At 52.2% G+C, this 12384-nt stretch overlaps 1 protein-coding gene across 6 annotated transcripts in view; it reads left to right on the plus strand.

Moving 5' to 3' along the window:
• The window catches only part of PKNOX2 (PBX/knotted 1 homeobox 2), a 290540-nt gene that overhangs the window by 259255 nt on the left and 18901 nt on the right, over window positions 1-12384 (plus strand). For all 6 annotated transcript variants that reach the window (XM_063635619.1, XM_055273622.2, XM_055273628.2 and 3 more), the window contains 3 exons: window positions 8775-8904; window positions 9360-9457; window positions 10335-10454. In XM_063635619.1, coding sequence (XP_063491689.1) covers window positions 8775-8904; window positions 9360-9457; window positions 10335-10454 — 348 coding nt within the window. The remainder of the gene's footprint in view (window positions 1-8774; window positions 8905-9359; window positions 9458-10334; window positions 10455-12384) is intronic.

The following is a 12384-nucleotide window of genomic DNA, read 5'->3' on the forward strand; positions in this document are numbered from 1 at the left end:
GAGCTTTGTAACCTGCTCTCCTGCCTTCTCTGGCCATCCCTTGGCCCACCTACACACTCACACATCTCTTAAGCCTTCCCAGGACAGGGCCCTGTCATTGTTGCCCTAAGGTAGGGGCGGGGCTTGCATGGGTTCTCCCAGGAAGGAGAGGCCCCGGGGCTGCTAAGAATCGGGGACCAGAGACTTTCAGTGCAGGAGGCAGGTCTTGGGTTCAAGACGCAGGAGCCTCTATGGGAGAGGAGAGAGAAAAGGAGCTTGTGAGTGTGTGTGTGTGTGTATGTGTGTGCACACGCAGGCACATGCAGTCGTCATGGTTCACCCTTAATCCCCCCGGCCTGAAATAGCCTCACTGAGCACCAGCCTGGCCTGGGGAGGGGTGTCTCCCCTCTGGAACATGATCCTCTGGATCAACATTCCAGCCGCCTGCCAGCTTTGTTGCAAACTGCTGGCTCATGGTTTTCCCTGTGTGCTAATCATCCAGCCTTGTGTTGCAAAGCGGGAGACATTTTTGTTTTCAACTTGGTACCCCCACTCCCAGATGCTATGCCGTGTCCTCCATCCAGATCGATGGATTGAGCGTTTTCCTGCTCAGCCTTCGATTCCTCTGTGTGAGTCTTCTCTGCTGGGCAGAGTGGAGACGGGAAGTAAGGGAGACTGTTCTACCAAGCAGGGGACTAAAGCAGACTTTCAAAGACCTGGGCCACAGCTAGATTTTCCCCCTCCCTAGGAACCCATCCTGTGCTGCAGGCACCCAATGACACCTAGGCTTCCTACTCCTCAGAGCCCAGGTTTCTTGGTGGGGGGCATCCTCTGTAAGGAGACTGGTTCTAGACCCGACTCTGGGTTCTCTTGTCCTTCCTAGAGGGCACAAATGGAACCATTCCACTAGAGAGACCTTAACTCCCACCTCACTCAAGTATTAGTTTGACCTGAAATTCATCCTTTTTTCTCTGTGGAGATTTAAGCCTCTGCTCTATTGCAGGCAAATTGGATTGAATCATGGTTCTCATTCAATTGCCAAGCATTTGGGGGGCACTCACTGTATGTACTGTGCTAGGTCCTGTGAGAACAGGCACAAGCCATTGTCCAAGAGGAGCTCCCAGTCTCAGGGAGAGAGAGCCATGAATCGCAATGAGGATCTAGATAAATCATGTCAGCCGTGAAATGCTCGGGGTCAAGAGTATAGAGGAAAGGAGCAGCCAAAGAGATGGGGAGAGGAGCTGCAGGCAGGGATTCTGGACTGGGCGATCCACACATGTGGCTTGAGGTTGCCCCAGTCTCTACTCAGCATCCTTCATCCTTCCTCAGAGAGGGACCAAGTCCCAGACCCAGCCCTCACACCTTCATGGACAGTTTGTTCCTGCACCACAATAGGATAAACAAACCTCAGGACAGAGTGGAGAGGCCAACAGGAGGACTTTGCCCATTGTGATTGGAGAAGTTACAGATTCATTGGCCTTGGGAGGGCTTCCTGGATGAGGTGGCATTTCAGGCAGGCTTGGTGAGAGTTGGTAGCCTATTTGGCAATCTTTATAAAGGTGAGTGTTTCCAAAATCGCAAGAAGTCTGGAAGAAGGCGAGAAACAGAGAGAGCCAATCAGAATCCCTAGAGAGGAGATGGGGTGGAGGGGGCTCATTCATTCATGCATCCTGCATCCATTCAGGCACCTCTGGAGCCTACTGAGTTCTGGGGATATAAAAATGGATGTGACACAGTCCCAGGTCTCCAAGTGTAATGATGGAGTACCTTGAAGCCAAATGTGTGGGAGTTCTGTTTGGGGGCTGATAGTGGTGGCCGACTGCTAAAGACTTTAAACGTAGTGGAAAATGTAGGCAACAGGGTCAGGGCTGGAGACACGCTGGAGAGAAATCAATTGATTAGCCACATCTTGTATTGGTGCAAGAAGAGCTGGCAGAAGAGGGGAGATGGTGACCATTTATTAAGCTCCCCTCTGTCTCAAACATGGTGTGTACTAGGTGCCTTCCACAGATTATCTAATTTACTCTACATGACAGGCTGCAAGGTACACATGATTTTCTCCATTTTACATCCAAGAAAAGAGAAGCTGAGAGAAGTGAAGACCCTGGCTCAAAGTCACACACCTAGCAAGTGGTGGAGTCCAGGATGGGCTATTCCAGAGTCCATGTTCTTCTTGCTACATGGGGATATGTTTTTGTGACACATGGGGAGAAGAATCAGGGGTCCTGGGACCTGGGTGGGGAGGGATGACCCTACCTAGCTATTGGTCAGGGGGTTAGGGACTACAGAGGAAGAAGCCAATTGCTACGAAGCAAGGATTTGGATTTGCTAGTAGACTGGAAGTAGGGAAATGAGAGGTGCAAAGTTGAGGACATTCTGAGATGCTAGGCCCAGCTGCCAGATGCAACTCTGCAGCTCTACACCTCCCCAGCAGAAGAGGAAGGGGGCTAATCAATACATCCCTACCTGGGAAGGGTGGCACTCGCCTATTGACCTCCAAGGAATTTTGGATTTTCCAGATTGGCAGGGGGCCGAAGGGGTAGGGGGCCATCACCTCAGCCAGGACCCTAGAGGTTCTGCCCAGTGGCTAAGCATCCTGAGGACAGGACCAGGGAGAAGACTGGATGGGGCTGGGGTAGGGGGGCGATCTGCCCTGGAAAGATCACTACTTAGATGGACAGGGGCATCCCTAGACTGAAGTGGGATAAAATGAGCCACACTGCCTGTCACAGGCATTAAAGCTGTCTCTTCTGCCGGTTCCTCACCCCTAGCCCTGCAGCCATGGAGCCCGGAGACCAGAAGGTGGCCTTTGCTGCCAGGCTAGTGAAACCTGAGCGCTTCTCCCGCCTGAGAAGGAATGTTCCTTAAGAGCAGCAGCTGCTGCTTGTCCCCACAGGCCAGAGCTGCCTTTCCCTTGAGACCAAGGCCCCCAACAGGAGTGGAACAAGAACAGGATTAGGTGGCTTGTTTACATGTGCTTGGCTTTCCCGAGTGTGGGAATCTGGCTTTTCTTGGTCTAAGACAGGGCCCTGGCTCTGCCATAACGGAGGGATGCTGCCGGGAAAGGGTGTCTGGGGACAAGGACAACCTTTCCACCCTCCTAAGGCACATTTGCACAGGCACACACAAACACACACATCACATACACACACTCACACACATCCCACACACACACATCCCACCACACACAGGAATACACCCACAGCCTTAGGCCAAAGTCAGACCACACATGTATCTAGCATGTACCATGCACTTAACATTATGCTAAGCAGTTTCTGGGAATTCAGAGAAAGACCCCTCCTTCTCTCAAAAAGACTGCCACCAAGCTAGGGAAAGAGGACGCCTGCATTAGAGAGAACCATTCTGTTGTGTCCAGTATGTAAGGCAGATGGGAGGCTTTGAAGAGTCCAGAGGACGGGCCGCGGCTGTGCCCTGGGGAGGTCAGGACAAGCTTTCCAGCGGAAAGGAGACATTCAGAACCGAGCCCCACCCGCCCCCAGCCCAGGCAGGGGAGCCGCCAGCGCGGGCCTTCTGGGAGGCTTTGGTGAGTGTGGTCTGAGCCAGTGGATCAGCAGAGACCTCTAGTGGCCAGGGGGAGGATGGCAGGTGGCTGGGGCTGGCTCCACACTGCACCCCACTCCGGCCACCGACTCACCGTCCCTCACCCTCCCACACAATCCTTAGGAAATGGCATTGGCTCTTTTACAATCCTCAGCTGGAAGGATCTTTGCCAGGCCATCCCGTTCATTCCCCTGTTTCACAGGCATCCAAGTAAGATAAAAATTCCATCTATTTCGAAACAGCTTAAACAGAAACTTTTCTGTCATTTATTTCCTTCACTCCTTCATGTCTTTGTCCCGTTCTGGTTTCTTCCAGGAATTCCTTCCTTGAGTGGAAATGAAGTCTTCCTTGAGTCTCCCAGGGCAGCTCAAGCCCTTTCTCTGTTAACAATGAAGCACAGTGGCTCACAGGGACAGACAGCTCTTCCTGGGCTGACGTCAGACCACTGTCCATTCATGTGGCCCTCTGCAGCCCCCACTTCCAAAAGTCATTCCACAGCTTCTCATCGTTTCTTAGTAAGGCCTTCCTTTGGAACAAGTCATCTTTCTGCTGTTCCAAATGCAATTTGGAGTAAAACTCCCCTGGTGACCACTGAGGTCTGTGAAGAATGAGTGGCAGCTGCAGTTCCAGCGTGTTGCAGCTGGCCCAGAGGATAGTGCTCGGAAGGCACCAGTTCTCTGCCATTCCAAACTCTGCCATTCCAAAACCAAAGCCCTGCCTTGCTCTGCCCCTCCTGAGAGGCTCTTTGCTTCTGAGTCTCAATCAACAGCACACAAGGAACAGGAGTGGGACCACTTCCGGGGGTGCCCGTGGAGCCCAGCGTGTTGGTTTTCATCTGATTCCCAGGCTTCAGGCAGTTCCCAGAGGCTTGGGGACACCACGGCTGTGTTCCTAGTGGAACAAAACAAACAGAATTCTTGGGCTGGATAACCAGCTGTCATCCCCAGGTTCCTGGATAATTCCAGCAGGGATGTGAGGCTTTGGGTGCTGAAAAACGTAACTAGAACCGTACCAAACGCTCTTCTCACCTCCATCTGGGTGCTAAGGAGCCTAGAGGGGAGCAACTGTGTGTCTAGACACAGTGGCACCTACCTGCGTTTGGAGTCTGATAAGTCCTGAGGGGAAGCTGTCAAAAAGCTAATAATACCGTGCGCTTAGCTAACATACACTCCCCACGGGGTTCCCACTGCTGCTCTGGAAGTTCCTCCCTCAGAAAAGAGAGTCAGAGCCCCCTTGTCTCCATTCTACAGCGCTAGAGACTAAGCCTCGACTGGAAATCGCAGCCAAGTGGAGTTGTGGGGCTAGTCAGAGATGATGCTTAGGATCCTGGGACTAGACCATTGCCCGGGAACATCTCAGACAGGGAGACATGTAGCAAGGTTTGCACAACTCTGCCTGCGTGCGCAACCCCAGCTGAACCCCTTCGGTTGCTAAGTAAAGAACTCAAGTGACTTGAAGGCTTCTAGGACAGGTTTTTAAATCCCAACTGTGCCACTCCCTAGTTGAGTGACCTTAGCCAAGGGAAGTGGGAAATAAACTATTGGATGGCTAAATGTGCCAGGCACTGTGCTTGCATTGGAGCCTGTCTGTCTGACCCGGAAGCACATATCCTCTCTGTGTGAGCACTTGTCCTACACTCAGAGCCAGAGGCCTTAGGCTGGAGGCACACTTACTTGACTCTGGGAAGTCACTTCCATCCTCTCTGGACCTCAATCTCTCTTCAGGCAAATAGGACAGTCTGTCCTGCTGACCCCATGGGGTGATGGTGACATTAAAATGGAATAGCGTGGTGAAAGAATGCTAATACTCAGTGTATATGGTAAATGGGTCGTTTTCAGACCCATCTGATTTTTGGGACCATCACAAGGAGGTTTTTAAAAATATAGATTGCTAGATGATGGGTGAGGGTCTTGATCCAGTGGCCCTGAGAACCTATGTCTTAAAACAAACAAACAAAAAAAAACAAAAAAACAAAAAAAAAAACACGCTCAAGGCAGGTTTGTGAAGCAGCTCATGTTTACAGATGTAAGGGATGAATATCATTTCCCCAGACCTCCGGGATGCCAAAATTTTGCTTCCTCTTCCCTGCCCCACCTAAAACGTTGCCAGTCCCAGCCCTGCCCTTGGACTCTATCTCTGAAGGTTTTTATTTTATTCCTTCACTGATAGAATCTGGCTGCCTCTCAGCACCTTCCAGCCAAAGACCCAGAGAAGGGAGAGCAGGGTAGGAAATAGAAGGCTCTGATCCAATGCATAAATTGCCTTTAGTTACCCAAACTGGGTAAATTGGCATGGAGGGTATCCAAGCCACAAGGTGGAGAAGCAGCCAGGGTCTGAGTAAGCAGACGAAGCATCCAGGTGGTGGCTCACCTTCTGCCTTTGGCTAGGAAACAATGTGTGTTGGTCGAATCCCAAGGGACACATCTTGTATTTATTTTACTGACTTTGCTTGTATTTTTCTAACCTTGTTGGGTACTTTTTGGGGGGTGAAGAAAGTCTGGGACAACCTTTTATGTTTGAAATTCTCAAATATCCCTACCAGAAGAGGCACAAGCTAGCATGGGTGATTCCAAACAAGAGATTGATAAGTCACTTCCACTGGTTTTAAGGTGAATGGCATGGAGGTACCCACTCCCCCATTAAATTTACCTTCAAGCCTGGTGTGGTGGCTCACACCTGTAATCCCAATGACTCAGGAGGCTCAGGTGGGAGGGTTACATGACCCCAGAAGTTTGAGACAAGCCTGGGCAACATAGCAAGACTCTCTACCCTGTCTCAAAAAAAAAAAAAAAAAAGTAAATTTACCTTCCGAGTTTGCGTCAGCTTCAAATATAGTGTCAGCACGGTTTACATGCCATGAGAATGGCAGGCTGGGATGTTGAAACAAGGAGAACTCAAACTCAGAGCAGTCTCATCACTGAAAACCCAGGTGTTGAGGGTCCTGGTGTCACATGCACTGTATACATAAGGAGATGAGGCCCACAGAAGGGTGGTGACGTGATTGCCTTTCCTCCAGTGCCCACGCTGCTTCTGGACTTCCGAGTTTTAGTTTTTATCTGTTCACCTTGCCTGCAATGATGATTGGTTGACCCGCAGGATTCAAGGAGCATTTGCAGCCCAGAACCTGTGTAGGGGGCATTTGTGGGTGAAGGAGATCTGTGTTCTGGTCCTCTGGCTGCTAACCGGCTGTGTGGCCTTGGGAAGTCCTGGCCATCTCTAAACCTCAGTGCCTTATTTGTACTTCAGGGAGGGGAAATGTGTGGCTTCCAGGGGCTCTTCCAGTTTCTAGGCTTCTGCATGGCAGACTCCATTCTAGACCGCGACTGCAGGAACAGGAAGGCCAAGAGCTCTGCTCAAAGTATAAACTTCAGGGGCTTCGAGGCTCCCGCGGGGCCCCAGGAAGGGGAAGCCAGGGCAAGAGCTGCCCCCTCTGTTTCCCAAGGTCACAGCAGCAGAGGTGAGCTCAGAATAGAAGCAAGGCCTCCATCGCCCCACCCACCCGGAGGAGCTAGACCAGGAGGCCCGTGTGTGCGGCAGGTGGGTGGGAGGAGGGCGTGCTTGGCTCCTCTCCTCCTGGCGCTGCTTATTTATAGGCAGTACTCCTCCAGCTCTTGGGCCAGAGACAACCCAGGAGAGTAAAAAAGGCAGCTCTGGAGGAGACGCCAAGGGGGATTTAATCAGCTGAATCGAGTGAGATGTATAAATCAGTGCCGACTTCCACTTCCTGACAGGCTCTGCCAGTTTCTGTGTTGTCAGGGTCTGGGAGGAGATTCGCCATGGCTGTCCCCTGGGCTGTAACACTTTCCCTTCGTCTGTTGCTACAGGTAGGCAGTCACTGGCTCGAGGTTTCCTCCAAACACAGATTTCTGGGCTCAAAACCCTAGACTTGCCCTGGAGGCTGAAGACCCAAGCTTCTTCACGCCCTAAAACAAAAACTGGGAAGCTGGGGCCTTCTTTTTCCCCCCATTTTGTCTATTTCCTTGACCATTTACCTGTCTCTAAATCCTTGCAGTTCACGCCTTACGATTCCAGCATTTGAGCGTGGGAATGTCACCTAAATGGCCATTGGCCCTGTTGACTGGTTCAAGCCCTGTCTTCAGATGAGGAACCGTGGCTAGGAGGAGCTAAGAGACCCAGGCTGGCCTCCTGAGGCCCCCACACTTCACTCGCTGCCTTTTTTGTCTTCTCCAAACCTAGAGACCCTAACCTCTCCCACATCCTATTCCTTCCTCACAAATTCTCTCCAAGCACCCAGCCTCCCAGTGCAGGCTCTCCAGAGAGCAGGGAGGGCTCCACAGCAAGTCCAAGGACTTCTTTACCCAGCTGTTAACCGGGAATGGTGAGGGGAGCGGAGGGCCAGGAAAACATGTCTTACCTGCCTGGGCTAACGCAAAGAAAAGCGGCAAAGGTTCTGTGCTGGTCGGCAGTGTGGGGAGACGAGAGTCTGTTTCCAGTGGAATCCTGTGGGGAGCCTGAGGAAGAGAACAGAATCGATGCCATGTGCCAAAGGTGGCTGAGGCTCATATGAGACACCCTTAGAAGAAAGGTTATGGGAAGGCTAGGGCGGCTTTCATTTGCTTATTTAACATGCATTTTAGTATCCTGAGCTAGGTGCTAAGGATACAAAGGTGAGAACTGGAGGCTGCTCTGTGTGTGCAGCCTAGTGTGACAGGCCTGTGATGGAGGTGGGTGGAGAGGAGCCGGGGGACGGGAAAGCATCAGGAGACAAGTGTGGCTGAAGGATGAGCAGGTGCCGACCAGGTGAAGCCAGTTTCTCAGACCCGGCTGACAGTGGAATCACCTGGGGAGCTTTTAATAACCCACAGCCCATTGAATATGATGGATCTGATCAAGAAAAAATCCAGAGCCCAGGACACACTCCTGACCAATTAAACGAGACTCTCTGAGATTGGAACCCAAGCATCATTACTGGAGATTTCAAAGTATAGCCAAGGAGGAGACCATGGGGTTATCAGATAATTTGTGCCTTAGGTTTTCAGGGTAATGGAATGGTTAAATGGGTGACTCTTTTGGGTTTTTTTTTTTTTAATTGAGCCCTCTTATTCACTCTTTCTAGGAAACCAAGAGAATTGCCTTCTGGACCTGGGTCTGGGGAGGAGCTAGAAGGAGGGAGGGGGGCAGGCAGGAAGGGGAAAGGACAGAAGAGGACTCTGGGGCTGTAGGGTCTAAGCTCTCAGTGTCCTTGTCACAAACCACGCCTCCCTCACTGCCAGGACCTCCTGCAGAATTCCCCCAATTCCATGTCTGCAGTCTCCAGTAATCCCCAGGGGATTGTGGTCCCAGCCTCAGCGCTGCAGCAGGGCAACATCGCCATGACAACCGTCAACTCACAAGTCGTGTCAGGTCGGTGCAAAGACCGGGAAGGGGGATTGTGGGAATTCCCTGGGAGGAGAAAGGGTGGCCCCGAGGTGGTTCCAGGGGTGGGGGTTGTCCTCCACCGAGGGAGGGGCTCCCAGCTCAGTTTCTTGACTAAAGTTTTCTGTAAGTTTATAGACGGTTAGCACCAAGACCCAATTGTGATGGCTTAGAACAAATTTGGGTCAAAATCTCATGAGCCCCTGAGGGGACCAAGTAAGGCTGTTGTCCCTTTCCGGAAGCACCTCCCACCAGAGGCTCTGCCCTAGGCCCTAGATACTATCCCCCACCCACCCATAAAGCAGAAGAGCCGTAGCTCGCTACCCAAGGGCTCCAAAGTAGAGGGTCTTTACACGTGAGTGCCAAATGAACTGGGAACCCTGCTTGCCCTTGCTCCTACCCACTCCCATGGCAGGGGACCCCAAAACTGGTTGTCTCCTCAGGTGGAGCCTTATACCAACCGGTTACCATGGTAACCTCCCAGGGTCAGGTGGTCACCCAAGCAATCCCCCAGGGAGCCATCCAGATCCAGAACACACAGGTGAGTGTGTGTAGGTGTGTGCACATGTGCATGGTGTGGGCTAGGGCACCTGTAATCGCTTCTTATCTGCCAGGCAGTTTACACGAGTGACTCATTGAATCCTCATCATCCTCTAGGAAGTATCATTACCCCTACTTTACAGATAAGAAGCTGGGTCTTGGAAAGGTTTTATCAACTCCTGGGATTTTGCTGCCTCCCTCCTGGGGTTACATCAAAGGATCCTGCACTTCCTATTCCTGTCTGCAGACTGAGCCGCTGTGTCCCTCAGTGGTAGAGAGTGCACACACAAAGGAAGAGTAGAAAGATTGGAAGTCAGAGTCTGGGATCTGACATTAACTCTGGGTTCTCGGATAAGTCACCTAACCTCTCTGAGCCTCAGACTTCTTATTGATAAAAGGGGGATTAATAGCAACTGCACACAGCCTAGCCAACCTACAGGGCTGCTGTGAGAATGAACCACGACAATGGATAGGAAAGTGCTTTGCAAACTGAAAATTACCACAGAAATGCTGATAACTACTTGACAGCTTATGGCAAATTCATATCTTCTACTGTTCTCTCTGCATGGCCCTGTTTCCTCTGTCTTTCTCTCTCTCTCTCTCTCTCTCGCTCTCTCTCTCTCTCTCCCTCCCTCCCTCCCTCTCCCCCTTCCCCATCTCTTCCTCCTTGTCCTTCTTCCCTTCTCCCATCACCCAAGCCTCACCTCCACTCTCTGAGGGGCTGGCGTGGGGTGAGAGGGAAAGGTGACCTCCCCAGGGCCCTAGGAATGAGCCGGGAAAGGGGCTGGCAGCAGAGCCTGCCGTCGCTGTGGCAACAGGTCCCCAGCCGCTGGCCTCACAGGCTGCTGATGCTGATTTTCTCTCCACGTGCCCTGAAGGTTAACCTTGACCTCACCTCCCTCCTGGACAATGAGGATAAGAAGTCCAAGAACAAACGAGGAGTGTTGCCCAAGCATGCCACCAATATAATGCGTTCTTGGCTCTTCCAGCATCTCATGGTGAGTGTGTGTGTCTTGGGGGTGTGGAGTCACGGCATGGGGTATGAATAACCCACCGTGTGGGTACCAGACTCTGCTGTCGGCTCCAAACCCACAGATAGAGGGCGCGGCCTCGGGGAGAACTCTCTGATAGGAATGATATCTGGACACCAGGCCAGGGGGGCTCAGGTGGGGCCTAAAGCTGGAGACCTTCTCTAGTACCTGCTGCTGTTGCTATCTGGAAAAATGTGGCAACACATGGGGTAACGGGGACAAGCGCATGCTCAAGTACTGGGCAAGTGTGTCACACTGTTTCATGAACAGAGAGAGGGTCACGGGGGGGAGTGGCTGGTTTCTGGTCCAGAGCCCTCCCCCTGCCGCAGCCACGCTCACCGTGCCCCTCTCCCATGAAGAACGTGTTGACTCTGCCAGGACTCCTGAGTCCTCCCCGCTGGGCGAGCCAAGCGCTCTGTGGTGGAGATGGGCGCCAAGGCTGGAATCCTGGCTCCTCATGTCACAGCTCAGCTCCAGGACACAGCACTATTTCTTTCATAAGCTGCAGCAGCTCCTTTTATAAAATGGCACACTACCTTGAGTTACAGTGGAGTGTAATAGAGTGCATATGTGTGATGGTTGCTGTGTGTTTGTGTGCAGCATTAGTTGCAAAAGACAAGCCTTTGGTGGAATGTCAGGAAAGACTCAAAATTGCAATCTCCTAACACCACTTTCAAGGGCTGTGGCAGTAAATAAAGGCCAGTGACTGTGCTGAGTGTGTATGCGCTGGTGTGTGTGTGTTCTGGGATGGGGAGGTAGATGCTGCGACCACAGGTGGGCTTCCATTAGTCTACGAGCTCCTGCCCTGGCATGTCAGGACAGACAGACACAGATACAAGACAAATTCCAAGGGACTGAGGATCCATTGGCTGGAGAACTGTGGGAAGACCCAGGAGGAAGAGGAAATCCTTCTCCAGGGAGGAGAAAAATCAAATGGGCCGTGGGCTAATGAGTCCATCAACAGCCCTTTATCTGAAATGGGAGAGCCTGCAGAAGCCATGGAGACCAGGCCTCAGTGGTTCTCAGGCTTTAGTGGCAGCAGAAGACTGACTGGGTCTTGGGGGCTCTGATTTGGAAGTGCTGGACCTTCCTGTGCACCCAAGAGACTGGAAGGATTACCTCCTAGCGAGAGACGAGAGCCGGAGCTCGGCATCTCCCCAAACGTGGTCCCTCGCCTCTGGGGGTGTGGGGCTGCCCCAGTGGTTTGCTGAGTGAGTACATTTTGAAAGCACTGACTAGTCTGAACAGCTACAGTTTCCAGATGAGAAAGCTAATTTGGCGAGGAGGGGCTGGAATGCTGGCGTTAAGGTGAGGAGAGGAGGCTGGAGGGACCCCTATGCCTAGGTGATGAGGCCAGAGGCCCCGCAGCAGGTCCAGCCTCGTGCCTCTAAGGAGCAGCTCTGATTCAGTGGCTGGAGTGCACAGGGGGAATGCCCAGGTCTCTTGCCTTTCTGGTTTTCCAAATTGCCTGAGAGCCAGGGCGCTCAGATGGACTCAGTGACCTGTGGGTCCAGTGTCCATGCCACAGCTCCCAGAACTACCTGTGGGAGGAGGGGCTCCCTAGGGAAGGACGCGTCTTCTGTGCACTGACCTGGCACAACCGAAATGAAAGCACCGCCCTCTCCCAACTGCTAGTGGAGCTAAATCTGGCTCCATTCGTTGTGGTGGGTGACATACGATGCAGGGTCACAGGTATGCTAGAAAGCTTATGGGCTTTTGAGGCAGCTGAACCTGGGTTCAAATCTCAGTGTTACCTTTTACCCTGCAATTTGGTCACGCTCGCCTCTTAGGAAGACTGTGATGAAGTAATGAAAGATTGCCAGGACCCTGGCACACTGAATGGCTTAATAAATGCTCCGTTTCCTTCCCCATCTTCCACCCCCATGCATTTTCGAAG

The sequence above is a fragment of the Symphalangus syndactylus genome, chromosome 3 (assembly GCF_028878055.3).
Source record: "Symphalangus syndactylus isolate Jambi chromosome 3, NHGRI_mSymSyn1-v2.1_pri, whole genome shotgun sequence".
NCBI lineage: Eukaryota > Metazoa > Chordata > Mammalia > Primates > Hylobatidae > Symphalangus > Symphalangus syndactylus.